At 54.3% G+C, this 27,407-nt stretch overlaps 1 protein-coding gene across 1 annotated transcript in view; it reads left to right on the plus strand.

The window, feature by feature from the left end:
* Window positions 1-15,966, plus strand: part of NIPAL3 (NIPA like domain containing 3) — a 49,604-nt gene extending 33,638 nt beyond the window's left edge. The window contains exons 7-12 of the mRNA XM_062190636.1: window positions 982-1,078; window positions 3,450-3,585; window positions 5,452-5,540; window positions 5,716-5,779; window positions 7,499-7,593; window positions 12,310-15,966. Coding sequence (XP_062046620.1) covers window positions 982-1,078; window positions 3,450-3,585; window positions 5,452-5,540; window positions 5,716-5,779; window positions 7,499-7,593; window positions 12,310-12,509 — 681 coding nt within the window. The 3' untranslated portion in view covers window positions 12,510-15,966. The remainder of the gene's footprint in view (window positions 1-981; window positions 1,079-3,449; window positions 3,586-5,451; window positions 5,541-5,715; window positions 5,780-7,498; window positions 7,594-12,309) is intronic.
* The last annotated feature ends 11,441 nt before the right edge of the window (window positions 15,967-27,407 follow it).

A 27,407-nucleotide genomic window follows, 5' to 3' on the forward strand; every position in this document is an offset into this window, starting at 1 on the left:
CTGCATGGGGTTTGTATGCTGAGCAAGCCGGGGGGGCCACCGGGGCTGAGCCATCGTCTGCATTTTCCCCGGTGGTTTTCGCCGTGTGCTGGGGCTGGGTCAGCTCCTTGGGGAAGCGATGCCAAATGACTGGGCCTGCAAAGGACAGAAAAGACAAGACACGGCCGCGGGCGGGCAGCGTCTCAAAGGTCGGACTTGCCCTTGTCTAAGAGTGAGCGTCTGTGGACTGAGCGCCTTCCTGCTCCCCCCCACACACACACACACAGTGTGGCCCCGCGGGGAGGTGCCTGGGCCTGGAGCTGCGCTGTCCAGCTCAAACCCAGACTCCACCGTTTGCTAGCTGGGCCTTGCGGGAGTGCCCGCTGCACAGAACCACTGTGCTGTAACGAGTGCAGCGTGAATGAAACGCTCAGAACAGCGCCTGGCCTGGAGTGAGAGCTCGTTACGTGTACGCAGCGACGTGGCCTCATGGACCGAAGATTGGCCTCCCTGTTCCACGGCGGTGTTGGGGAGTGAAGAGACTTACCCCAGGATCCAGCCCAGACGCCAGTGCCTTCCTCCTCCTGCGCTGAGAAGCCACGCACGTCAGCTTGGTCAGGGACAAGGGGGCCGTGCACTTGACTTTCTGTGAGCAAGCGTCCGCCTCCTTGAGGAGCCCCCAGTTTTCCCGGGGACACCCATGGAGCAGTGACGTGGGATGAGATCATCCCAGCTCCGTGCATCGGGACCAGGTGTGATAGAGCGGCGACGAGGCCAGCCCACCCCTCCCCCAAAGCTAGGGCATAAAGGGGACAGGGTCTCCTTCTCAGTGCCGCTGAGGGCTGGGGTATTCGCCCTGCGTTTTCCCCCGAGCGGTACTTGGGAGATACTGGCTGTCTCATTCCCTTTTGCCTCTGAGTTCCTGTACCTGAAGGTGCTCGGCAGCCTGCGTGGGGCCCAGCCCACGGGGGGCTCCCCGCTGACCCCTGCCGCTTCCCGTAGCTCCTGGAGATCGTGCTCTTCTGCTTGCTGCTGTACTTCTACAAGGAGAAGAATGCCAACAACATCGTCGTGGTTCTCCTGCTGGTGGCCTTGCTGGGTAAGCTGGGGTCCGTGGGAGGCCGTGGCGCTGCCGCCTCGCTGCACCGGCAGCCAACGAGGGCTCTGGAGATGGAAGTCACCCGGGGGTGGCTCAGGCAGTCGCTCCGTGGGCAGCTGCTAGGAGCCAGGGCCCTGCTGACCGGGGGCAGCCCCGTGGTGTCCAGCGTTCTTGCCATAGCACCAAGGGACTTGTACGTGCCAGGACCTGGGGCTACGCCAAGGACGAGACAGACACGGCCCTGTCCTCGGAGAGCCTCCATTCGAAAGGGAGGAAATGGCGGGAAACACAGAGGCGATGTCAGTTTGGGCAGGGGCCATCGCAGTGGGAAGAAAGGATCAGGAACAGGGCGCGGTTCAGCAGGTTCCAGCGCACGCACCCTGAGAGGTCCGTGTGGAGCCTCCACGGGTAGGGACCAGCCCTGGGTTCAAGGGCTCAGCCAGACCCTGCCCCTCCTCCCTCCTCCCTTTCAGAGGATTGGGTGTGCAGTGGGAGAGGCCCCGTTCATGCCAGGTGCTGAAGAGCTGGGGAAAGCCGGCCCTCCTGGGGCAGACGCGTGGCCGGAGTCCCGCTGCCGCCTCCCACCCTCTGCAGCCCTGGGCTGGTGGCTCTCGCGCTGGGAGCCACACTCCCCACGGGAGGAGTTTCAAATCCCACGGAGGCCTGGGGGAGATGAGCCGAGAAGAGTGTGGGCGCCCCATGTCTGCTGCGTCCCCTCTGCCCTTCCCGCCGCAGGCCCCCCAGGCCGCGAACCACAAGGCAGCTGTCCTGAAGACAGGTCGCATGGTTTTGATTCGTTTGTTTTGAAACAGCTTTATCAAGACGTAGTCCGTGTGCCCTCCAGTTCACCTGTTCGAAGTGCACGCTTCAGTGGCGTTCACTGTATGCACAGAGTTGTACAACCATCGTCATTGTTGTCTAATTGTGGGACATTTTGTCTCCCCGAGAAGAAATCCTCGGGCTCTCTGGAAGTCCTGCCCCAGCGCCTCCTCCCTCCAGCCCCAGGCTACCGCTAGTCCACCCTCTAGAAACCCCAGGCCCCCTGGAAGTCCTGCCCCAGCGCCCCCTCTCTCCATCGCAGGCCGCCGCGAGTCCACCTCCCGCCTTTCATACTCAGGCACTCTGTGGCCTTTTGTGACTGACTTCCTCTCGTCCCTTTTGTAACCTGAATCAGTCCCTCATTCCTTGTTGACTTGGTTTGCAAAGTGGGTTGCAAAGGTCGCGGTCCAGAGATGTCTTCCCCTGTGAGTAGGAAGTCCAGAAGGCTCTGAGGCAGCTGTCACTCTCCAAGATCCCTGATGACAAATGTCTGTCTTAAGTGGCTGTGTACATCTGGAAGCTGTCGTCTGATGGCCAAGGGGCCCGGAAGCCTCCATGTGGGATGGGGCTGTTGGCAGAGCAGCTCCCCGGGGGAGCAGGTGGGGAAGGGCTTTGTATCAGATTTGGGCTTTGAAAAAAATATTTTTACTTTACTTACTAGGGAGAGAGAGAAAGAGAAATCTGCCACCTATGGGTTCATTCCCCAATGCCTGCAGCAGCTATGGCTAGACCAGGCCAAAGCTAGGTGCCCACAACCGCATCCAGGTCTCCCATGTGGGTGGCTGGTGCCCAAGTACTTGACCACCACCTGCTGCCTCCCGGTGATTGAATCAGGAACAGAGCCAGGCCTGGCACCCAGGCACTCTGATAGAGGACTTGGGTGTCCCACGCAGCATCTTAACCTGTAAGGCAAATGTCCCCCACCCCAGGCTTGTTTTGTTTAACTCCTGTTTTGGTGGCGGGATTGACAGGTGACCAAAGTCATTTCTATATCACTGGGTAAAGCTTACGAGGGTCTCTGTAGTGACGTGGGCTTGACAGTGCACTGGGTATCTGAGAAGAAACACTTAGAAGTTATGTAACTTTTTTCTGTGCCTTTTGAATTACGTTTCCTGCCCGTGCTCTATCATGACCACGACATAGGCACAGTCCAACAGGACCAGAGTATAAGACGCAAGCAAACACACGTGTATTGGGAGTGTATGTGCGGATGCACAGGAATGAGTGTGCCAAAACAGAAGACTTTTTGTAAACGCACACGTGGCTCAGCCTTCAACCACCCTACCCCACCGTGGGCTCTCTGTTCCCCCCAGGCCTGCGCTGGGAGCCTCACTCACTCAGCTGCCGCCGGGCCTCCCGCAGTGTTCCAGGCACAGTGCCAGGAGCACCGGGGCTCAGCATGCTGAACAAGTTGTCCTATCTTGGCCACGGCTGTTGGTGTCTCGGCACGGACCCACAGGGCCATGTCTTCTCCCGTGAACTATCAGGTGGCTCCGTCACCACGCCCTTCGGGTTATAAACCATAGTAAAGGTTCTGTCTCCCTGCACACAGGCTCCATGACGGTGGTGACGGTCAAGGCCGTGGCCGGGATGCTGGTCCTGTCCATCCAAGGAGACCTGCAGCTCGACTACCCCATCTTCTACGTGATGTTCGTGTGCATGGTGGCTACCGCCATCTATCAGGCCGCGTGAGTCACGTGTGCTTCTGCTCGTCCTCGCCCTCACGGGTCTCTTCCACATGGAGGTTCCGACCACATTTGGTTTGGAAGCCATGGGGAAGGGACAGCAGAACATTCAGATGACCAGGGCTCGGCATCCGATGTGTTTGCTGCTGCCTTGGCCCGTGGAGGGCTTGAACCACCTGCATAGAAGCGGAAGCCCACAGTGGGCGTGGTTTTGTTGCCAGGTCTCACCCTGTGTGGGCTGTGCCGTCTCTGCAGGCAGCTTGGCTCCCCATCTTCTCTAAGGCCGGCGTCCGTCTCTGGGACTTCAGGCGACACTTTGCCATCCCTGGGGGGAGGGGTGCACCTACTTTCCTGCAAGCAGAAAATAAAAGTAGTGGTCGCTTCCTGCCTGCTGGCATCTCCCAAGCCAAGAGCGAGGTGCTCACTCCTCCCAGAGCAGAGGAGTAAAGTAGGAAGCAGCAGGCCTGAGGGTAGGGCCTGTGCACTGCTCACACCTGAGTGCTGGTGCCCACGGCAGGCTGGGAGGGGGGAGGCGCTCCACGAAGATGGTTGGCCTTGGCCCGGTGAGTGAGCCAGTGCTGCCTGGGAGACTCAGCCAGGCTCACATCCACCAGCCATGCAGCCTGCAGTGCTCATAGCAGTAGCTGCTCCTGACAAGGTACCTGGTGCGTGCCAGCTCTGCTCCCAGTGCTGGACAGAACTAACTCCTGTGGTCCTCACAGCACACTCAGAGGTAGATCATACAAGGGGGCTTCAGTTTGTGGCAAATGTGTATTGCAAAAAAATTATGCGTGGATTTCAAAAATTTTGCACCAAAATAAACTTAACACCTTCATTCCATTTTTTTTTCCCCACAAACTCTTTTGAAATCCCCTCCTTGTATTTTCCCTGCTGGCGCCCAGGGAACCGAAGCAAAAGCTGCAGAGCCTGGGAGGTGGCAGAACCCGCCCACACCCCCCTCCGCTGCCACCTACTCAGCTCCTGCAAGGCTCAGGTTCTCCATCCTCAGATGAGAACAGCAGCCCCCACCTGAGAGACACGAGCCATTCAGGGCAGTCCCCAGGACGATGTCCAGTACAAATAAGCTGTGTTTATGACCATAGCGTTGCGGCTGTGGTCGTGGTTATCTTCAGTCCTGCGATGGTCTGGGTCCTCACCAGGGAGCCCCTGCCAGTGCAAGCTCTGAGCTGAGCACTGCAGGGTTAGAGACGCCTCCCTCCCCGGGGAGCTCCACGTTCACCCAGACGGCACAGTGGCTTCCACCGCCCGTGACGGTGGTCCCTGCCCCGATGGCCCTCCCCGCCCCAGTGGGTGGCGTGGCAGCCGGGTGACGGGTGACGGCAGTGGAGTGCTGAGTGCACTGTGGTGGAAGCAACAGGACGAACGGGAATGTCTATGCCTAAAGAGGAAGGTAGGGTTGATCGTGGACCAGGGGACTCGGAGTCACTCTGATTTCCTCTCTTTTTCCTGTCTTGATCCAAGTGATCATATTGGTTTTGAATTAAGAAGGGAAATTTGTTTAGAAAATCATTACACCACTAGGCCGGGTGTTTCTGGGAGGAGGTGTTTCTGGAAGACTCAGCACTGGGTCTTTGGAGTGGAGACGAAGGCGAAAGAAAGTGGCAGGGACCACGTGGTCACTCACACGTGGCCCTCTCCACCCGGAGAATGTGGATGGGCCTCAGGCCGTGGGTTTCCAGGAAGAATGGGAGCAGGGTGTGGAGTCCAGACGTAGGATCGCTGGTGCCCCCGAATGTGAGGGTGGTGTTTCCTAAGCCAGGGAGTGCTCCTTCGTGCAAACCGAGCCCCGCTGTGGTCAGCTTTCTGAGGTCCCCACGGCCCCGCTGACCGAGTGCTTTTGTGTTGAAGGTTTTTAAGCCAAGCCTCCCAGATATACGACTCCTCCCTGATTGCCAGCGTGGGCTACATCCTGTCCACGACCGTGGCCATCACAGCAGGTAAGGAGGTGTCCTGGTGACTGAGCTTCTGCCTCCCTCCTGAACGGCTCGGGCTTCTCTACCCCCGGGGCGGGGATGGGGGGCCCTGGCTCTGCTGGGAGGGGGATTCCGCAGCCTCGTGGAGAACGTGCAGAAGAGCCCGCTCACCGGTGACTTCTCTCCTCTGCTGCTGCAGGTGCCGTCTTCTACCTGGACTTCGTCGGGGAGGACGCGCTGCACGTCTGCATGTTTGCACTGGGGTGAGTCATGGGTCACCCCGCCCTCCGCCTGTGACGGCCTCAGCCGCTGGAGCGCCATCCGTCAGGGTCAGGGTCAGGGTTAGGGTCAGGGGAGCTCTGGCCTTTGGGGCTTTGCCCTGGAGGTGAGCGTTTTACTCCCCAGAGGGCACTGTCCCCATCTTCCTGTGGCCTCCCTCTCTTTGTCATTTCTAAAATACTTTTGATCACGTGAGAAGACTCGTGCTTAGCTCAGAGCTAGCCGTGCGCCTCTGGCCAGCTGAGACCCCTTCGTTGTGCGAGCACCAGCAGGTGGGCCAGAGGACGGGACCCCCGCAGGCAGCCTTCAACAAGGGTGCGCATCGGGCACTCTCAACCCACAAACTCTCATGAGCGCATTTCCCGGGGCAAGCTCCCATTTCTCTTCGTTTGTCTTGGGGAAAGTACTTGAGGGGGGACCCAGAGACATACGTATGTGGCTCTTTATTTTGAATTAGCTGGGTGAGCTCACAATGTAACAGGATAAATGAATGATTCTAAACCCACCCAATAATGCCCCGTGCTGCCCTATTGCAAAGCCGAGGCCGCTGGCTTGGAGCCATGTTAGGACATTACATGAAAAAAGTGTCCTTGTCCCCAGGGTGGCCTGCCCTGTGATCTAGATGAAACAAGATGACAAGATGACTTGCAGCGTCACTCATCAGAGGCCTACGCTGGAAACACCCCAAGTGTCTACGAGCAGGAGACTCGGGAGAGATGTGTAGCGTATTCAGACGCAGGATTCCAGACAATAGTTAAAAATAATAAGACACTAACACACACCAGGGAGTAGATGGCTCTTTGAAACATTTTATCTAGTGAGAGAGACATCTAGGAGAGCACACTGTGGAACTGAACTCAGGAGAATCCCAGAACGGGTGACCCTAATCCGTGGGGAGGGAGGTCACCTCTGGGCAGGGGCCTGGGAAGCTCCCGGAGCGGGTGGGAATGTTTTCCATCTTGTCTGGGAGGTGAGCACACAAGTCCAGTTCATCCCGCTATACCTAGCGGCTGTGTGCCTTTTCCCACCCACAGTTCTGTAGGAAGAGTGCTTGTTTCTGTAAGTTAAAGGGGATATTTTGGAAAACAAGCAATACTTCAGAAGTATCCAAAGATTCAGCCAACCAGGAGCCAAAACTAGATTTTAAGATTTGCATCAATCTGAACATTGAGAGATTGCCCCCCTTATCCCAATACAGGAGAGCATCTGTTTACGTTGTATTTACCTGTGCTGCGCGGCCCGGAGATGATTCAGAGTGTGCAGGAGGGTGTGTGTAGGCGGTGTGCAAACACCGTGTCGTGTCATGGAAGGGACGTGACTATCGGTGGACTGTGGCTCCGAGGCAGGTCCTGGACCCATCCCCCACGGATAGGAGGGGCGACTGTGCACCCCGCACCTGGGAGAGCAGGTGCGGGGCCGGGGGGGGATCCAGTATTTACTTTTCTATACTCTGCAGAGTTTGAATTCAGGCCATAGAGAATTTTTAATAAAAACAAGATGTGTTTAAAGGCAGGGTTCTGAGAGCAGGGGCCGAGTGGCAGTTTCGCCTCAGGGAGGTTAATTTGTTCTGCACTCCCAGGGGGCTGCATGAATTCTTGTTCTGCCACCAGAACTGGCTCCCTGCTGCTCCCAGGCCCAGCCACCCACTCCCCTGCCCCCACCCCCAGCCTGATTTCTTCTCCTCCCTTATCTCCCGTGCCCAGGTGCCTCATCGCATTCCTGGGTGTCTTCCTCATCACCCGGAACAGGAAGAAGGCCATTCCATTTGAGCCCTATATCTCCATGGATGCCATGCCAGGTAACGTGAGAGCCCCCTGTGCCCGCCCAGCTGGCCATCACGCAGCGTGCCTGCCACTGCCAGCGCCAGGCCTGGTGCAGGAGAGGTTGCTGTGCCGTCGTGGTGTGCCTGTTCTCTCACTGTCGTGTTGTTGTTGTTGTTGTTAATCATGTTGTGCAGAAGAGGAGGCAATGGCTGAGGCACCCCGGTTGGCTCTGAGCACATCTTGCCGGTTCCTGTGTCTGTTCCGCGAAAAGCCAGATGCCACTGGATGAGGTCATGATCTGCTGCCCGGGCTTCTGGCCCACAAATGGAAAGATCCACTCATCTGGTTGGAATGGAACAATCAGAGCAGGGAAGGGAAGTGGAATGAATGAAATTCAAATACTATAACCTTGATTCCACAGGGCAGTGGCTTGTTCTGGAAAAATCTCATTTCCCAGGGAGCTAAAGGTTCCTACTGGGAAATACTAGCTCAAGTGCCTTTAAGCCTAAACATGTGAATCAAGCATTGCCCAAGAGGGAGTGGTGGGGCTTGTGGAGAAGTGCAGAGGTCCTGAGGGATTCAGATTAGAAGAAGGTAAGGCAGGGCCGGCGCAGTGGGATAGCAGTAAAGCTGCCACGTGCAATACCAGCATCCCGCATGGGCGCCGGTTTGCGTCCCAGCTGCTCCATTTCTGATCCAGCTCCCTGCTAATGCACCTGGGAAAGCACTGAAGGATGGCCCAAGTGTTTGTGTTCCTGCCACCCATGTGGGAAACCTTGGAGAAGCTCCTGGATCCTGGTTTTGGCCTCTCCCAGCGCCGGCCATTGTGGCCACCCAGGGAGTAAATCAGCAGATGGAAGATCTCTCTTCCCTCTCTCCCTGTAACTCTTTCAAAATAACTAAATCTTTTTTAAAAAATAAAAGAAAAAGGTAAGGCATTGGGCCGGCCCTATTGGGTCTGCTGACCTGAATAACCACTAGCTTCCCACTGTAGCTCGATCTCAATTTTTCTGAGCGATCTATGGGATGGGACTCTCCCCAGCCTTCATCAGCATAACCTGACAGCGTGGGGATGGCACAGTGCACCTGCTGAGTCAGGAGCAGCTGTGTGCTCAGGGCTGACCGAGCTGCTCCTTAGCAGCGGCCCCAGGGTGCATGGTCTACTTTCCGCGTTGGTTCTTCATGTCTTGCTTTGAAGCCATTGTCTGTCATTCTTGCTGTCACCAGCCTGCCTGCCCAAGGATACCAACTCCATGTCAGTCTTCTCATTTGAGCCAACGCATCCAACCCTGTGTGATATCAGAGTGAATGAGCTCTGAGCGGGAGACCTGAGATTTCCCCCGGAAGTCAAGTGCATGAGCTTTAGTGCATGGACTTGTTAAACATCTAATGTGGCTGCTCAGATGCCTTTTTTGCTTACTTCCTTATTTCTCGGCTGTGTTCCGGATAGATGAGGGCGCTGGATAGCTGAATCCCAGATAGGTGAGGTGTCAACTCTGTGTGTGCAAGTGTGTGTACGTGTCCGTGTGTTTGTGGTTTATGAACTGTGTGTGTATATGTATATGCAAATATCTGTGTAGATATGTGCACATGCATCTAGATACACATATATGTGTGTGTTCTCCGGGAAATAATACAGGGCCACCTAAGGTAACCTTGCCTATCCACAGTCTGTGGCCCGTTTGCGGGTGTGGCTCTGGGCTTTCTTCCTCTCTGTACCAGTGGGAAGTCAGATGCCGAGGCCAGGAAGCCCCGGTTATGGGAGCCCTCTGATTCGCGTGGGTTCTGTGCTGTGAGCGTGTGGGCTTGGAGTTCCCGGGACAGAGTTCAAGCCCCAGCTCTGCACCCACCTGCTGGTGACCTCCCCAGGCCTCTCAGCCCCACTTCTAAACGGGATTCCTTAGTTCAGAGCAGTGGGATCAGGCGAGGGTACTTCAAAAAGTTCATGGAAAGTGGATTGGAAACGATAAGTTTATTTTGGTACAAAAAAAGTTGAAATATATGCACATACAAGGTATTCAAAAAGTTTGTGGAAAATTAATATTATGAAAAAGCTGCATGGATTTCCAAACTTTTTGCACCAAAATGAACTTGTCTTTTCATGTCACGTTCCGTGACCTTTTAGAGGTACCGTCGTGTCCGGCATGGTGTCTGGGACATGGTAGATGCCTGGCTTGAAATTTGGTTTCCATTCCCTTTTGCTTTGAAAACCCTGGAAAGTTTGAAGCCGTGAGTGACAGGTGGTAGCGGGCAGGGCCCCTGCTCATGTGCACCTCTTATAAAGATTCTAGATCCCCGTCTGAGAATGTTTGATTTTACTATGGGCCTGTCGGAGAAAGGGCAGGGACGTGGAGGCCCAAATCAGTCTGCCCGTACGGAGGCTTGGGACTTTAGGGAGTTAGGGCGACTGGGACAGAGCTGGGTGAGACTGAGTGGCAGAAAATGAGAGGTGTGGGGGAAGGGCCGGGGGAGTCCTGGGAGAGGGCGCCTTGAGAAGCATGTCCTCGTGTCCCTCGATGCCAATGGTGGCTGCTGAAACGTCATCAGCCGTGGGTCATTTCGCACTGTAATGAACAGGAGGGGACTCTAGGGCAGGCTGAGCCCATCTTTGTGGGCTCCAGTTCCAGAGCTGGCTGCAGCTGGTTCCATCCAATTTTATCAGGGACACTAGGAAGATAGTTCAGAGGATTTTTTTTTTCAAAAGCAACTTTATAGGATTACAAGTTACTAGGCAACAGGTATACAGAGAACTATTATGGGCTGGCCTCAGGAAGCTCGCTGTGGCCCACAGGCTCGCACACACAATCACCTGCCAAGGTGGCTTTTCTGGGCCCCGGCCTCCCTGGGCAGCAGATGGCCCTTCCCCTCCATCTGCCTGGTCGGTGTCTTCCCAGCAGGCTGGTGGCTTCCAACAAGCCACCCACCACGTGGCACAATTTGCAGAGACTAAGCAATTCACCCATCTCAAAGACTTCTTAAAACTGGGAAAGCATCCTGCAGCCCCCCGGAGTGGCCCAGCCACCCACAGCAGGGCCTCGGTGCTCTGTGGCTCATGCTGACCATATCACAGAAACTCGGCATCCGCTATGGTGGATCAGGACGCACACAGGGCCACTGCATGGCCATCTCTGGCACAGGTGAAACGTGAGCCTCGTGCAGACCATAGAGCCCCAGCTACCGCCGGTCCTGGCTAATCTGAGGACTGCACTGCTTCAGCTCTCATGTAGCCTCCTTCCAGTCTTTTCTCCTCCTAGGAGTTAGAAACATCCCGATTTTAGAATTAGCCCAGCTTCCTGGCTCCATGAAATCCAGAGCACTTCCTTGGACCCGCCCCCAAGTACCTAATGCAAGCCTGCATCCCATACTAACGCTTTCCCCACAGTGTATGTATCCCTCATTGCTACGAGTCCATAAACCCAAACGTCTTGGACTGTAGGTGTAGGCCTGGTTTTCTTTGGCTGGAAGCTATCCGAAAGCTTCCTGATGCCTGGTAAGCCAGCTTTCTCTCCTGTACCCTCCACCCCACCGACTCCAAACCCCAGACTCCTAAACTCTGCCCTTCAAATGACCATCAGCTCTGACAGTGTAAGATGGAGGCGAAGGGGCATCCACAGATGGGGTCTTCCGAGGCTGTTTGCAGAGTGGACCGGAGAACAGAGCCTGGCTCTCGCATTAGGTCCTACTCCCCCGTTAGCTGTGTGGCCTTGAGCCCATTACTGTACCTCTCTGAGGCTCTGTTTCCCCATCCAGGAAACGAGCATAGTAGCTCATCGCTGTTGTAGGACTGTTTGGGGATTACGTGCAGGTGCATCCTAGATGAGTGGGTGGGCGTCAGCGTTTACTGCCCGCCTCCCCATCTGAACCCTGGCATGTCTTTCCATCTGCCAGCTGTGTGAGCTCAGGCTCGTTAACTCCCTTCCCGGTCACCAGGAGAAGAAATGAACTAAAACTGTGTCGCTGGTTAGAGCAGCGTCTTCCACCACCTGAAGGCCCAGCGCCCATCCACCATCGTGGTTGCTGCTGCTGCCGTTACTATTTAAAGTGCTCGCCCAGGGCCTAGGGCACAATGAGCGTCCACTGCCAGCTGCTACGACCGACACAGCTTCAAGGAAGACACTTTGCGTGCAACTCACTCCAACCCGGCCTGGAGGCAGGACAGGTTGAGGGTCCTAACACCCCGGCAGGAAGCAGGTGCCCCATCCAGGGGAGCAGGGGCTTAAGGTTAAAGCCACCGAGGTCTTTGTCCTCAAGTGTGAATAGAAATCCCACATCAGTGTGCTGGGATAATTAGCAAATGTGGACCAGGGATGCTGCTGTTCAAGGTCCAACCTCTCCCTGTGCACACCCACGGTGTCTGTGACCCCCCTACCTCAAGAGGACCGCGGTGTCTCCCCGACCCTGATCCGAGTCCTCGGTGAGGCATCTACCATGCCCAAAGCACAGTGCTAATTCCCCTCCTCCTGGGCCCCAGCCGACAGTCCTGCCATTGTAGACCGGCTGATGGCTGTTCTTACAATGGCTGGTCTGCGTGTCTATTTCCTGAAGATTCATCCCGTGTTGCCTAGCAACTGTGGTAATTTCTGGTGTCGATCTATGGATGTCCTCGTTGGCATCCCACGCATTCAGGAAATGGACCACGCACAGGATCAGCTCCTGCGTGCCATCGTTGGTCTGGGGTGGGACGGAGGAAGACAGAGCCTCTGTGGCCCCCTTACCACATCGTGATTTGGGGAAAATGGGTTTCATTTCAGGTATGCAAAACATGCATGACAAGGGGATGGCAGTGCAGCCCGACCTCAAAGCGTCTTTTTCCTACGGAGCCCTGGAAAACAATGACACCATCTCTGAGATCTACGCGCCTGCCACACTGCCAGTCATGCAAGAAGAACACGGCTCCAGAAACGCCTCTGGGGTTCCCTACCGAGTCCTGGAACACAGCAAGAAGGAATGAGCGCCTGGAGCCGGGCTCACCTGCCCCGCGTTTGTGACTCTTCAGGCCCAGCTGGCGGTGGTCGGCCCTGCGTTCTCACTTGCCTTTCCAAGTCTGCTTGTTAACACCGAGGACCTAACGGGCAGGCGTGGTGGGAAGGCTTTGTCTGGCACAGATGTGTTGTCTTGGTCTTGCACATTTCCAGTGGAGAGGGTGAGGGCCCCGGGTGAAAGCCACGTTCCCTGTGGGCAGGAGGAGTGAGCCTCTGCCGCCTTCTAGGGCGCTGAGTGTCCCCCATCAAGGACCAAAGGTTGCCACCTGCTCGGAGCTGGCGTACGGCAGAGTGTGCTTTCACTCTTCTAAGTCCGTGTCTTCCTCTGCCTGCCGCGTGTAAGCGTCAGCCCATGCCCGCCCCCAGGTCTGTGTGTGTGGTGACGTCCACGCTGGGTGCAAGACGCCATTCTTCACGCTCGGCAGGTGCGTCTGCCTTCGGAGTGTCTGCTGAGATGCGCTTGATGTGTGTGTGTGTAATGGATCTGCTCCGAAACGTGGTCTGGGGCCCGTGAAAACTCCTGGTGGCTGTTTTCTCCCCCAAGGAACTGGGAAGTCAGGAAAGAAGGAGGAATAGGAGCCAGGAGGGCTGAGACTTCAGCCGCAAACGGAGAAAAGTCCCCTGAATCTCACAAAAGGCAATTGCATCACGTATAAAAGGAGAGTCAGAAAATCTGGCTGTCTGATTGGCTACTTCTTTTCCCCCCTGCAACCCATGCCCTCCAGGAAGATCGGGGTGGAGTGGGGTTGCCTTTGGAGACAGTCGCTCAGGCGTGCACTGTGAGCTCCTGTCCTCTGCAGAACCACACACTGAGCACTGGTTCACTTCCCCAGGGTCCTCATGCCCTATGTGTGTGTCTGGAAGAAGCAAGCCTCCCCCCAAAGCGGGGCTGTCGCCTCCTTTCCAGCTGCAGCCACGATGGAGCTCCACAGACTTCGGAGGAAGGCAAGTCAAGCTTTGCCAACACGAACGAGCGTGAGGACCCCTAGGAGTCCGCTTAGAAGACGTCCCCACACCCCGCTGCAGGTCCTCTGAGTAAGCGGGACAGGCAGGGGCCCAGGGTCTGCACGAGGAACTGGCTCCACCATTGACCGTGACACCTGGAGTCCAGATGACGCACCCTGAAAGCTTAGCCGGGGCCAGCGGGGTGGGCCGAGACCCCAGCTGCTTTCCCCGCCAGCCTCCCGTTGGCAGGTTGGGTAAATCCCATCGGCGCTGTGGCCTTGCTCCATCCAGGAGATGCCTCTTCCACTGCACCTGCTGCTTCCCAGGGCAGCTCTCACAGGCAGCGCGACAGTGTTCACAGACAGTGTTGAGAGAGCGCTGGTCTTCGCCGATTGTGCTTCTTGCTGACTCAGCACCTTGCTTTTGAGAACCCCGATCTGTTGCCGTGATAACCTTTTCTGTAGTGTGTCTTAAGCGTCTCAGAAGGCAACAGCTAGCTTTTGCCCTTAGCGTGGGTATTGGCTCAGTTTAACAATCTCGACTGGTACCGGCTGGGCATTCAGCACCCGGAGGGTGAAGCTACAAAGCTAAGACAGATGAGCATGGGATTAAAAGCTAAGTTTATTTTGGTGCAAAAATATTTTGAAATCCCTGTTAATGGGGGAGGTCTTCGAAAAGTTTATGAACTGCATATAATGCAAAACAAGCCATGGATTTCCAATATCTCTGGCACCCTAAAAAGTCATCTTTTAATTCTGTTTTCCACACACTGTAGAAGTGCCCCCCTGGTTCCCGCCCTGCAGGCCAGCAGGGGTGGGAATCCGGGCCCTGGGGGGTGTGGAGCGCAGGCACGGCCCTCGGAAAATGACAGCTGGGCAGGCTCTGCCCAAGGGGAGCTCAGAATCGGGGGCGGTTTGGGCCCCATTCACGGTCGATGGCAAACCCAGCTGAGATACGCGCAGAGCGTAGAGAGTGTGGCGATCCAGCTGGGCCTACCTTTGCAAAGCCACAGAGATTAGGAGCAGGGCTTGGCAAAGCGAGGAGGCTGAGGAAGGTGGCGGGAGATGAGCCTTGAAGGCCAAACCGCAGAGCTGGCTGGGGGAGCTCAGGGTATCCTAGAGGGCATGGGAGCCACTGAAGATTCCAGGGGAAGAGGACTGCAGGATCAGCCGTGGCCGGGAGGAAGGCCCTGAGTGTGGAGGAAGAATCCGGATGGTGGTGAATCGCCTTTCCAGGTCAGACTCTGAGCCTGGAAGGACAAAACACAAAGGGGGAACCAAGATCGTGTCTGGTGCCATTCGGCCCCTCCCCACTTCACAAGTGGTTTCCCCAAGCCTTAGGGTACAGGTGGTGTGGGTAAAGTGAAGGTGACCGGGGGCCGCGCCAGGTGACCCGTAGTCACGTGGGCCTCCCAAGCTTCCTCTTCCTCACTCCTTCTTCCTCTTCGTGCCAGGCCTCCTCCCTCCCCGAGGGCCAGCGGCTGTCCTGGAAGGAGCAGGTCAAAGTGCATTGTCTTTTCATGCTTGCTGAAGTGCAGGGCCCTCCAGGAGCTGCCGCTGGGGCCTGGGCCGCTCCCCGGCCTCCCAGTTTGAGTCCCCAGAGGCTGGGCAGGAGGCTGTGTGGGCCGGGTGTGACTCCCGGGTCTGCTGGGGGCTGGCCGCTTGCAGGCCCTGACCCCGGATACAGGCGGGCCGCGCGCCCGTGGCGGTGCAGCCCTGGCTGTGGGCACAGGGAAGAGGAAGGGCAACGTGCCGTTCCCAGCCCCGCCTCTGTGTTCTCACTCGTGATTCTGAAATCCCCGGCCCTCTTGAATCTCTCAGCCACAGGTGGGTGCCTGACTCCTTCCTGGCAGCCAAGTCCTTACAGCACGGGCCCCAGACTTGGGCTTGCACTTCCAACCTCCTCTGTTCTTCCTCTTTCCCCAACCCCCACTGTGTCTCCCTCCTCCCAAGGCTGGGGTTCGGGTTCCCTGACTGGACATTAGAACAAGCTCTTCACCTCCTGGGGCCTTCAAGGACCGAAGCCCCCGCCCCCCGCCCCGCCCCGCCCCAGCCAGGCCTGATGATGTCATCACGTGAAGCTTTAGGTTACGCAGGGTATGCAGCATGGACTGGAACTCTGGGCGGGAGAGAGAAGGCTGGCGTGGCCATTGCTTTTCTGGTGGAGAGAGCCAGCCGACACTGTGTGAATACAGGCTGCCTGTCAGAGCAGTGGGGACCCCACCCCTCCACCCCCCATCCTGCAGTCTTGTGACTTTCAAATCTGGTCAAATTTCAAATGCTGACAGATAGGCTAAATAAATAAATAAATAAATAAAGTTACCCTGAGGCCGTGTAAACAAAGTCACTTTAAAGTATAGTCTGTGTGGCCGCTTGTATTTTGTTAACTGCGTGACCAATATGGCATGTCTTATTTTTCAAAACACTTGTGTGCTATGATGCAAATAGCATTATGAAATAGTATTTAATTAAAAAAAGAATCCATGCAATATCTGTTGAGTTTGAGTATTGTGTTTAGTTATACTTTTTTTTTTTAAGATTTTATTTATTTATTTGAGAGGTAGACTTACAGACAGAGGGAGAGAGAGAGAGAAAGGTTCTCCATCTGCTGGTTCACTCCCCAAATGGCTGCAATGGCCGAAGCTGGGCCAACCTGAAGCCAGGAGCCAGGAGCTTCTTCCAGGTCTCCCATGAGGGTGCAGGGGCCCATGGACTTGGGCCATCTTCTGCTTTCCCAGGCCACAGCAGAGAGCTGGATTGGAAGTGGAGCAGCCAGGACTAAACAGGCACCCATATGGGATTCCGGTACTGCAGGCAGAGGCTTAGCCCACTATGCCACAGTGCTGACCTCTAGTTATACTTTCTAGAGTTACCTGGAACAGTGTGGTCTAACGGAGCTCTCTGTGACACTGGACACGCTCTGTTCCTGAGCTGCCCAGTGTGGTGGCCCCTATCCACCTGTGCCTCTCGAGCACTTCATAAACAGCTGATAGGACCCAGAAGCTGAATTTTTAATTTCACTTAAGTTTTCTCAAGATGTATTTATTTGAAAGACAGAGTTAGAGGCGGGGCGGGGGGGGGGTAGAGAAAAAGATTTTCTATCTGATGGTTCATTCCCCAAATGGCTGCAACAGCCAGGGCTAAGCCAAGCCAAAGCCAGGAGCCAGGAACTCCACCCAGGTCTCCCACACGGGTGGCAGGGGCCCAAGTTCTTGAGCCATCTTCTCCTCCTTTCCCAGGTGCCTTAGCAGGGAGCTACATTGGCGGTGGAGCAGCTGGGACTCAGACTGGTGCCCCAGTGTGGGATCCAGCATGGCAAACACTGGCTTATTCTGCTGCACCACACACGAGCCCCATCATTTCACTCAACGGAATCTACATCCCCATTGTATGAGCAGTGGCATTTCAATATCTGCTGGGTTGACGGCGCAGATCTAGCAGTGCCGCGAGTGTGGTTGAGGCTAAGTTGTGCCTTTTAGTTTCCTGCAGACTCTGGCTACACTGCTGGGGTTTGGTTTCTGGCTGTGCACATATTAGCTGGGTAGCACTGGGTAAGTGCTCATCTGTGACACAAGAATAACAATAATATCTACCAAGGTTATTATGAGGATCAGATAGGTTAACATATAGCAAAGTTGGAACTGTGTCTGGTATCCCAGGAGGACATTGTACAAGGAGACTTCAAAAAGTTCATGAGAAATGCATACTCTGATTAGTTATGCATGGGTTTCAAAAATTTTGCACCATAATAAATATATTTTCATTCCAATTTTCCACCAACTTTTTGAAGTACCTTCATATTCTAGTAAAATAAAAGTTTTCAGGGCTGGCATTGTGGTATAATGAGTAAAGCCACCACCTGTAACACTAGCATCCCATATGGGTGCCGGTTCGTGTCCTGGCTGCTCCACTTCCAATCCAGCTCTCTTCTATGGCCTGGGAAAGCAGTGGAAGATGGCCCAAGTGCTTGGGTCCCTGACACCCAGATGGACCCAATGGAGTTTCAGGCTTCTGGCTTTGGCTTGGCCCAGCCCTGGCCACTGCAGCCATTTGGGGAGTGAACCGATAAATAGAAGTTTGTCTGTCTGTCTGTCTCTCTCTCTCTGTGTGTTTGTAGCAGCCTGTAAAATAAATAAATATTTAAAATTTTAAAAATAGAAAAGCTGGAGTTGTGGCACAACAGGTTAAGCTGCTACCTACAACTCCAGCATCCCATATGGGCAATGGTTCAAGTCCCGGCTGCTCCACTTCTGATCCAGTTCCTTGTTAATGTGCCTGGGAAAGCAGTAGATGATGACCCTAGCACTTGGGCCCTGAAACCCACGTGGGAGACCCGGATGGAGTTCGTCACTCCCGGCTTCAGCCTAGCCTGGACCAGCCCAGGCCACTGTGGCCATTTGGGGAGTGAACCAGCAGATGCAAGATCTCTGTGTGTGTGTGTGTGTGTGTGTGTCCCTCTCTGTAACTCTGCCTTTCAAATGAATCTTTATCAGGCCGGTGCGGTGGTGCTTTAGGTTAATCCTCCACCTGTGGCACCGGCGTCCCATGTGGGCACTGGGTTCTAGTCCCAGTTGCTCCTCTTCCAGTCCAGCTCTCTGCTGTGGCCTGGGAGGGCAGTGGATGATGGCCCAAGTGCTTGGGCCCTGCACCCGCATGGGAGACCAGGAAGAAGCTCCTGGCTTTTGGCTTCGGATCAGCATAGCTTCGGCCATGGTGGCCATTTGGGGGGTGAACCAACAGAAGGAAGACCTTTCTCTCTGTCTCTCTCTCACTGTCTGTAACTCCACCTGTCAAATAAGTAAATTTAAAAAATCTTCTTTATGTACTTTATCGTTTTGTAATTATCTAATGAGCGCTTATGACTTTTCTTGAATAAGTTATTCTAAGCACATGCGTCTCTTCTTCGTGAGTTTCCAGTTTCCAGAGGCAGGCATGAGTTGTGCCTACACATTTACTTATACACACCCGCAGAGTCATGCATGCAGGCACGTACTCCCACAGCTCTTACTATAGGCACTCGATGGATTAGGTCTCTGACTCCGCTCATTTCTCCTTTATAAGAATTCCACGAGGTAAGTTCTAATCTTACCCCCATTTTGCAGATGAAGAAACTGAGGCCATATAGCGCTGAACAGCGACGCCCAGGGCTGCCTGACTTTGAGCCCGCAGCACTTCCCTCTGCCGTGCTGCCTGTCCTGGTGTGGCTGAGAGTGATTTCAGTGGGGTGTGGTGACATGGGGTCTGCCACACCTTTAGCTGGGAAGGAAGGGAAGTTGAAGTTCAAGGGAGAAGGCAGACGTGAAGAACAGAAGTGTGTGACTGTCCCCAAGGGCCACATTTGCAGTGACCCCACCTGCTAGTGCTAACCAGACCAGGGGCTGCAGCTTGGCCCGCCACAGTCACAGGGGGCTTCACCAGGGTCTTCAGGGAGTTCATGGGACAGTCGAGTTAAAAGGATGTGATGTGGGGCCGGCGCTGTGGCGTAGCAGGTAAAGCCACCGCCTGCATTGCCAGCATCCCATACAGCCACCGGTTTGAGTCCCAGCTGCTCTGATTCTGACCCAGCTCCCTGCTAATGCACCTGGGAAAGCAGCAGAAGATGGTCCAAGTGCTTGGGTCCCTGCACCCTCGTGGGAGATCCAGAAGAAGTTCCTGGCTTCAGCCCAGCCCAGCCCGAGCTGTTGCGGCCATTTAGGGAGTGAACCAGCAGGTAGAAGACCTCTCTCTCTCTCTCCATCTCTCCCTCTGTCTCCGTAACTCTGCCTTCCAAATAAATAAAAAAGACAGTGGCTTACCCTGTACACCACAGCGCCAGCCCCCTGAAACAGTAAAATTTTTAAACAGAGAATGACTAAAGGTTACTGACCCCTCTCATAGTTCACCTTGTTCTCTTTAACATGTTTCTTCTTTTATTAGTAGTATTCTTACTACAAAATAAATTCACTTTTCTTTGTGCAGACCCAGAGGAGAGGAGAAGAGTCCAAGCCCTCCTTGTAAGAACAGGGCTGCAACGGGGCAGTAGTAGGGGTGCTGCCCCGCCAGGTCAGATCTCAGAACGCGACACGGAGAGCACCGCGCACAGGTGCCATCCTGGCCGGGTCAGGTCTCAACCCACGGAGCAGAGCACTGAGGTTATAAATGTAAAATAAACACAAGCAAGAAACAGACACGCTCTTCCTGAGTTGCCTGCCACCAGGCATTCCTCTAACAACACAGCTGGCTCTTTTTTTCCCTGAAATTGTATTAATTTATTTGAAAGACAGAGTTACAGAAAGGGGGGGGGGGAGAGGAAGAAGCGGGGAGGGGAGAGAAGGAGAGGAGGGGAGGAGAGGAGAGGAGAGGAGAGGAGAAGAGAGGAGAGGAGAGGAGAGGAGAGGAGAGGAGAGGAGAGGAGAGGAGAGGAGAGGAGAGGAGAGGAGAGGAGAGGTCTTTCATCCGCTGGTTCACTCCCCAAATGACCACAAAGGCTGGGGCTGAGCCAGGCTGAAGCCAGCAGCCAGGAGCTCCATCTGGGTCTCCCACGTGGGTGCAGGGGCCCAAGCACTGCTTTCCTGGGCCATCAGCAGGGAGCTGGATCGGAAGCCATATAGGCACTCACACGGGATGCTGGCACGAAGCCAGCTGGCCCTTGAAGGCTGCCCAGGGTAGAAGGGAGGGCCACACGGCCGTGGGGACATTGCCTACGCCTCCTCCGCTTTGCACTAAAAGGTGATCCTCACTGCATTCTAGGACGTATTTATATGGAAATAATTTTATATAAAACGGAAACTAAAAGACTTTCTTTTTCCATTGCAAAATGAATTACCATAAACTAATCCAAGGGCAAGTAGACATGTTTGTAGCTCAGATCACAAAGAAAGGCTTAGCGGACAGCAGAGCACTCCAGATCGGTGAGAGGCAGGCAGAGCCGCGGGTTGCTGGCCAAGGAGATCGGTCCATTGACAGGAAAGAACAGCGGCACAGAGACACGGCCAAGCTCGGGCTCCCAGTGAAGGGAACCCTCCGGGGGGAATCAGGGAAGCTGGTGGAAAGCGTCAGACGTCTCACGTGCCCCGTCCTGTCCCAGGCCGGAGACATGAGGCCAGCACGGGGAACCGGATGCAGCTCCGACTTGGTGTGACACAGGTGAGGAAGGGGATGCCGCTGGCTGGCAGGCAGGGGGGCTGCAGGCGCAGGAGAACTCGGGCCTGGGGTCTCTGAGCGCACCTCCTTTCCCCTGCATCACTGAGCTCTCCCGCCTCTTCCCTTCTCCTCCCACTGCCGCGGGCCGAGTGTTTCTCTGGCGGGCACTTGCTCAGCACACACGCGCACAGTAGCCCCACAAGGAAGCCACTCCAAGTCCAGGAGTCTGCCCAAGGCCACGTGGCGGGTCAGCGGCTACACGGACTCAACCCAGAGGGCACTTCTTTGAAAATCTGTGGTTTTTCAAACCCCGGCTTCTGTCCATCAACGGACAGTGGTTCTTTGACCTTTGAGCTACTTTCTCGTTCTTTGGCATGAACGGCAACGTTCTCCAATTCTGGAGTAGCGAAGGAAACACTGACTTGTCGATCTTCCCAAACTCCCGGGGCAGAGCCATCTTGCCTTTCGCGGGTACGCTGGGCGTTTCGTTGCTTAGGCAGTTGTGTCAGTCAGAGTCAAGTCAGGAGGTAGAAACCACGCCCGTTATCGGATCAGAAAAATTAGCACACGAATTGTGAAGCAGATATCCGTCTGCTCACCAGGTAAAGAGGCTGCTGAGGGTGCACCAAAGAAAGCGGCAGCACCCGAGGGTGGGGAAGGCAGGGAACAGACTGGGGGCACCCAGGTGCCTGGAGCGCAGGTGCTTGGTGCGGGGGGTAAGATGCCACTTGGAGGGGTGGGGAGGGGTGGGCAGTGCTGTGGCATAGTAGGTTACGCCTCTGCCTGCGGCACTGGCATCCCATATGGGTGCCAGTTCATGTCCTGGCTGTTCCACTTCCGATCCAGCTCTCTGCTATGGCCTGGGAAAGCAGTAGAAGATGACTCAAGTCCTTGGGCCCCTGCACCTGCGTGGGAGACCCAGAGGAAGCTCCTGGCTCCTGGCTTCACATTGGTCCAGCTCTAGCCGCTGTTGCCATTTGGGGAGTGAACCAGCAGATGGAAGACCTCTCTCTCTGTCTCTCTCTCTCCCTGTCTGTAACTCCACCCCGGCCCCAGCTGTTGCGGTTATTTGGGGAGTGAACCAGCAGATGGTTCACTCTCTCGTTGTCTCCCTGTCTCTCTCTCCCTGTCACTCTAACCTTCAAATAAATAAAATTTAAAAGGGGGGGGGAGGACAGTGGCAGATTTGGCCGTGGTAAGGGAGGGGGCAGAGTGGAGCTGTGTAAACCCCATGGGAGGGGCAGGGGGGCTCCATGGTGACCAGGAGAAGGCAAGACGGCTCTGTGCGGTGAGGTCCACGCTGAGGAAACCGCCTGTGGAGTCATCCCCCGGCCTGCACTCGGATGTCTTGTCCCAAGCAAGACCAGGAGGGGCAGCTGATGGCCAGAGCCTGCGTGCTTCCTCAGAGGCCAAGGTCGCCCCTTGCACTCAGGTCTTTTGGGTAAACACACACACAACCGCAGAGAAAACACACATCGGAGACCTAGCGTGAGAACGTCGTTGTTTATTCATAAGTGGGAATTATCCACCAAGCAGGAACGACCAGATAACACAGACAAGACGAGGGGGAATTAAATTTCTTCTGTTTCTGTGTATGCTTGGCGGTTTCAGAATGCGACGTGAAAGAACGTGTGACGGAGCACACACTAGGCGCTGGGCACACACAGGTGTTCACACCAGGTTCACACACAGGTGAACGAGAGCCCCTCCCCGCACAGAGGAGTTGGCCAAGGAAGGAAAGCACAGGTGTGGTGGAGGAAGGAGTGATTACAGCATTTCACAGCGTTAGGGCAAATCCAAGATGGGTTAAATTGAACAAAGTTGATCAGAGCCAGAAAAGGCTTCTAGAACCGGGCAGCACCTCCATCCCAAAGTTGGTTGACGATGCCCCCCCAGGTCCCCAGCCCCTACATGTACGGGTTCTCCTTTACAGCCAGAGAAAAGGCCGTGACACACAGCAGCAACCGGACAGGTGCAGCTACACTTGCCTTAGACGGCCATGGCCTGATCAGGTGGCAGCCTGTGATTGGCTGAAGCTTGACTGCTGTGATTGGCCCAAACTCAGTTGCTTGGTTACAGGGATGTACTCTTGGAGTTAGTTATAATTTGTTTACACATCTGGTGTCCAGTTCACTGTGTACTGCTGCAGCTCTGGGCCGAACTCTATCACCCAAATATGGAGACAGGTTTAGGTCCAATTTAACTCAGTTTGATGATAGGAAGAGAGAAAACTAAGAAAGGGAGATGGAAGCCTGTGGGAAGTAAGGGGGAGCAGGTACCCCTAGACGTGACAGAGAGCAAGGCAGTGCATCTTGGCCACAGAGCTTGGGCCTGTCCTGACCCAATGCCCGAGGAGCACCACAAAAAAGGGGAGCTCAGGCCGGCGCTGTGGCGTAGCGGGTAAAGCCACTGCCTGCAGTGCCAGCATCCCATATGGGCACTGGTTTGAGACCCGGCTGCTCTACTTCTGGTTCAGCTATCTGCTATGGCCTGGGAAAGCAGTAGAAGATGGTCCAAGTCCTTGGGGACCCCTGCACCCACGTGGGAGACCAGAAGAAGCGCCTGGCTCCTGGCTTCCGATCAGCCCAGCTCCAACTGTTGCAGCCATTCAGGGAATGAACCAGAAGATGGAAGACCTCTCTCTCTCTCTCTCTCTCTCTCTGCCTCTGCCTCTCTGAAACTCTGCCTTTCAAATAAATAACTAAATCATTAAAAAAAAAAAGTAAATACAGATCAACGCCTGATACATAGTAAGGCCGCAGAAATATCAGCTTTTGTAGTTCATTCTCTTTATTTTTTTTTAAGATTTTATGTATTTATTTTAGAGGTAGAGTTACAGAGAGAGGGAGAGGCAGAGGGAGGTCTTTCCATCTGCTGGTTTGCTCCCCGAATGGCCCCAATAGCCAGGGTTGGTCCAATTTGAAGCCAGGAGCCAGGAGCTTCCTCTAGGTCTCCCACATGGGACCCAAGCACTTGGGGCCATCTTCCACTGCTTTCCCAGGCCATAGCAGAGAACTGAATTGGAAGAGGAGCAGCCGGGACTCAAACCAGCGCCCATATGGGATGCTGGCACCACAGGCGGAGGCTTAGCCTTCTACACCAGAGCGTCGGTCCCAGTTCTTTTTCTTTAAGCCCAAGACTTTCATGTCTTGACTTTAGCTTCTGCACTTTGTTTGGATCTTAAGGCTATACTTTGGTCACTTTAGGGAGGGAGGGGGGATTACTGTTCCAAAGACACCAATCTTGATAAGGAGATAAACTCCTGGCCAGGTAGGCAGGGACCAGGGGCACCAGGCCTGGCGATGAATCTTGGAAGACCTGAGAAAAGTCAGGCAGCTAGTCTCCGTGGGGGACACTGAGGCCTCTGTGGGGGACACTGAGGTCTCTGTGGGGGACACGGAGGTCGTGTGCTGGTCCCTGTAATCAAGGTTTTCTGCGCTGTTGTAACTGATCTGGGTACCAGGAATTTTATGCATCTTGAGGGAAATTTTCAAATGTTTTCTGTTGTCTCTGTTGCGTCTCGATTGGCCACTCAGCTGGCCAATCAAAACCGTCCCTCTCCCGGCCCAATCAGGAGAAAGCCCCCCTTTTCAGCCTGTAAAGACCCTTTCTCAGGTCCTTTTTCAGACACACACACACACACACACACCGGCACAGCTGGGTGTTTTTTTCTGTGGCTTTTGCTTTCTCTGCTTTCTTTCAATAAACTACGTCTGCTTTACCCACCCTTCCTTGTCTGTGCTCCTCATTCTTCGTGGATGCGAGACGCGGACTCGCGGAGAAAAGGAATTGTGCTAACGGCAGACTCCTGCGACACGCTCGTTTACCTTCAGCTCTGGTCTCGTGGCAGCTTTCTGAAGACCGCTCCCATGGAGACGTGGCCTCTGAGATTGCGAAGCAGTCTTAGTCCTGCTGCACAGCTCAGTCTTCTGGTTGCCAAGGTGTGCAAGCCCTTTCACGAAGCGGCTTTCGCTCTGCTCCACGCTCGCCTTTCTGCCCTTGGCTTTGGGACCTTGGGGCTAGAACTGTTCCCTGTTAAGGAACTGAGAGGGGAAACTAGGCTGGAGAAGGAGCAAGAGACTTGCTATTTCCTCTCTCTACATCCTGTTTCCTCTTACACACCTTGCACATCATCGCTTCTCCCTCCAGCACAGCAGCAGCTAAAGCTAGTTTTGCATTTCCTTCCAATTCTGCACAATCAGCTTCATGCACCCACTGTCCGCTGAGACATCAGCGTGCCCTCCCCAGAGGTGCAAGTCCCAGATCCATGGGGCTCTTCCTCCTAACTTTTTATTTTTTGGGTTTTTAAAAAAATTTTTTATTATGTATTTGAAAGTCAGAGTTACACAGAGAGGAAAGTAGAGACAGAGACAGAGAGAGAGAGGTCTTCCATCCGCTGGTTCACTCCCCAATTGGCTGCAACGGCCAGAGCTGCACTGATCCGAAGCTAGGAGCCAGGAGCTTCTTCCGGGTCTCCCACACAGGTGCAGGAGCCCAAACACTTGGGCTGTCTTCTCCTGCTTTCCTAGGCCATAGCAGAGAGCTGGATCAGAAGCGGAGCAAGCCGGGACTTGAAATAGGATGCCAGCACTGCAATCGGCAGCTTTACCTGCTATACCACAGCACCGGCCTCTCTTCCTCCTACCTTTTTAAAAAAAAATCCTTATTGATATAATTCATATATTACACAATTCACTCATTTGTAGTATCCAGATAAGTAGTTTCTTGTAGTCACAAACATAAGCAACCATCACACAGTCTATTTTAGAACATTTTTATCATCTAAAATAAAAATCCGAATAGAAAATAATGTGGTGATAATGTGGAGAAACTGGAACCTTTTCGCACTGCTGGTGGGAATGTGAAGTGCAATCACTATGGAATACGGAATAGAGATTCTCAAAAATTTAAAAATCAGAATTACCACGTGACCCAGCAATTCTAACACACACACACACAAAAACTGAAAACAGGATCACACACAGATATTTGTCCACTCCCATTTGTAGCAGCATTATTCACAATAGTCAGAAGATAGACGCCTCCCAACTGCCCATCAAATGGCTAAATTAATTTTTAAAATGTGGCATGTGCATACAATGGGCTATTGTTATTTAGCCCTTTTAGAAAGGGAATTCTGACATGTATCACACCATAGATGAATCTTGCAGACTTTCACCTCTGCGAAATTAGCCAGTCACAAGAAGACAAATATCGTATGATTCCACCTAACACTCCTTTGAGGTGCCTAGAATATTAAAGCTGTAAAGACAGAAAGTAGAATGTTGTCTACCAGGGCCTGGGCAGGGAGGAAATGGAGGTTAATGTCTAACAGGCACAGAGTTTCAGTTTTGTAAGATGAAAAAGTTCTGAAGATGGATGGTGGTGAGGTTGCTCAGCAGTGCCAATGGCCTCAGTGTCCCTGAAATGTCCAGTTCGACCTGGCTAAAGTGGGGTGGGGAGGGGGTTGAGCTGAGCGGACGCTCGTACTCCAAATCAGAGCATCCACATTCAATTCCCTGCTCCAGCTCCCTGCTGGATGCAAACCCTGGGAGGCAACAGGTGATGGCTCAAGGACTTGGGTTCTGGCCACCCATGTGGGAGACTCGGACTGGATTCCCACCTCCCATTCTGCAGCCCAAGCCCTCCCAGCCGGTTTTTTTTTTGTTTTTGTTTTTTTTTTTTTTTTTTTGACAGGCAGAGTTAGACAGTGAGAGAGACAGAGAGAAAGGTCTTCCTTCCGTTGGTTCACCCCCCAGATGGCCACCAATCTGCACCAATCTGAAGCCGGGAGCCAGGTGCTTCCTTCTGGTCTCCCATGTGGGTGCAGGGCCCAAGCACTTGGGCCATCCTCCACTGTTCTCCCGGGCCACAGCAGAGAGCTGGCCTGGAAGAGGAGCAACCAGGACAGAATTGGCGCCCCGACCGGGACTAGAACCCGCAGGCGGAGGATTAGCCTAGTGAGCCGTGGCGCTGGCCCCAGGCGTTCTTTATATTAAGTGCTTGGTGTTCAAGACACTGCAGTGATTTCTGCCTCCTGACCATACCCTGTTAATCAGGAAAATGCAGACGATTAGAGTCCCTGGGCTGTTCATGCAGCTGCCCTTCCTGGGTCACCTGGCTCTCAGGTGCTTCACCCACCTGCGGCTCACCTCATCAGGAGGTAACTGTCTTCTCCCCCAGGCAGGCAAGGACTGAAACTTTAAAAAAAAATTTTTATTTATTTATTTATTTATTTGAAAGGCAGAATGTCGGTGGTGGGGGCTAATGGGGTCACTCCCCTAGGCCGCCATAAACTGCCAGGGCTGAGCCAGGCTAAAGCCAGAAGTGAGGCACTCCATCCTGGTTTCCCACGTGGGTGGCGGGGGCCCAAGCACTTGTGCTGTCTTCCTCTGTCTTCCCAATGCATCAGCAGGAAGCTGGATCGGAAACAGAGCAGCTGACGCGCGGACAAACACTCTGGCATGGGGTGCCAGCTCATAAGCAGAGGCCTCCCTCCCGCGCCACAGTGTTGGCACCAAGGACGCCAGCATTTGAAGAGCAGCTCTTCTTTCCAATTCAAAACACAGCAGGAGGAAAACACACCCAGCGTCCGTCTGCCCGAGCTCAGAACACACTGAGAGATGGAGCTCCATGCCCAGACCTCAGAATGGTGCAGGAGAGCTATTAATAAGGCACGTTTCTTTTTAATACACATGTAATGGCTGCTGATTGCTCGCCCTTTTACTACGATTTTATGGTTTTCCAGAAGCTGTCGGAAACTGTGCATTTGAGCTTTGAGACCAACTTACGAGGGGGTTA

The sequence above is a fragment of the Lepus europaeus genome, chromosome 5 (assembly GCF_033115175.1).
Source record: "Lepus europaeus isolate LE1 chromosome 5, mLepTim1.pri, whole genome shotgun sequence".
Taxonomy (NCBI): Eukaryota; Metazoa; Chordata; class Mammalia; order Lagomorpha; family Leporidae; genus Lepus; species Lepus europaeus.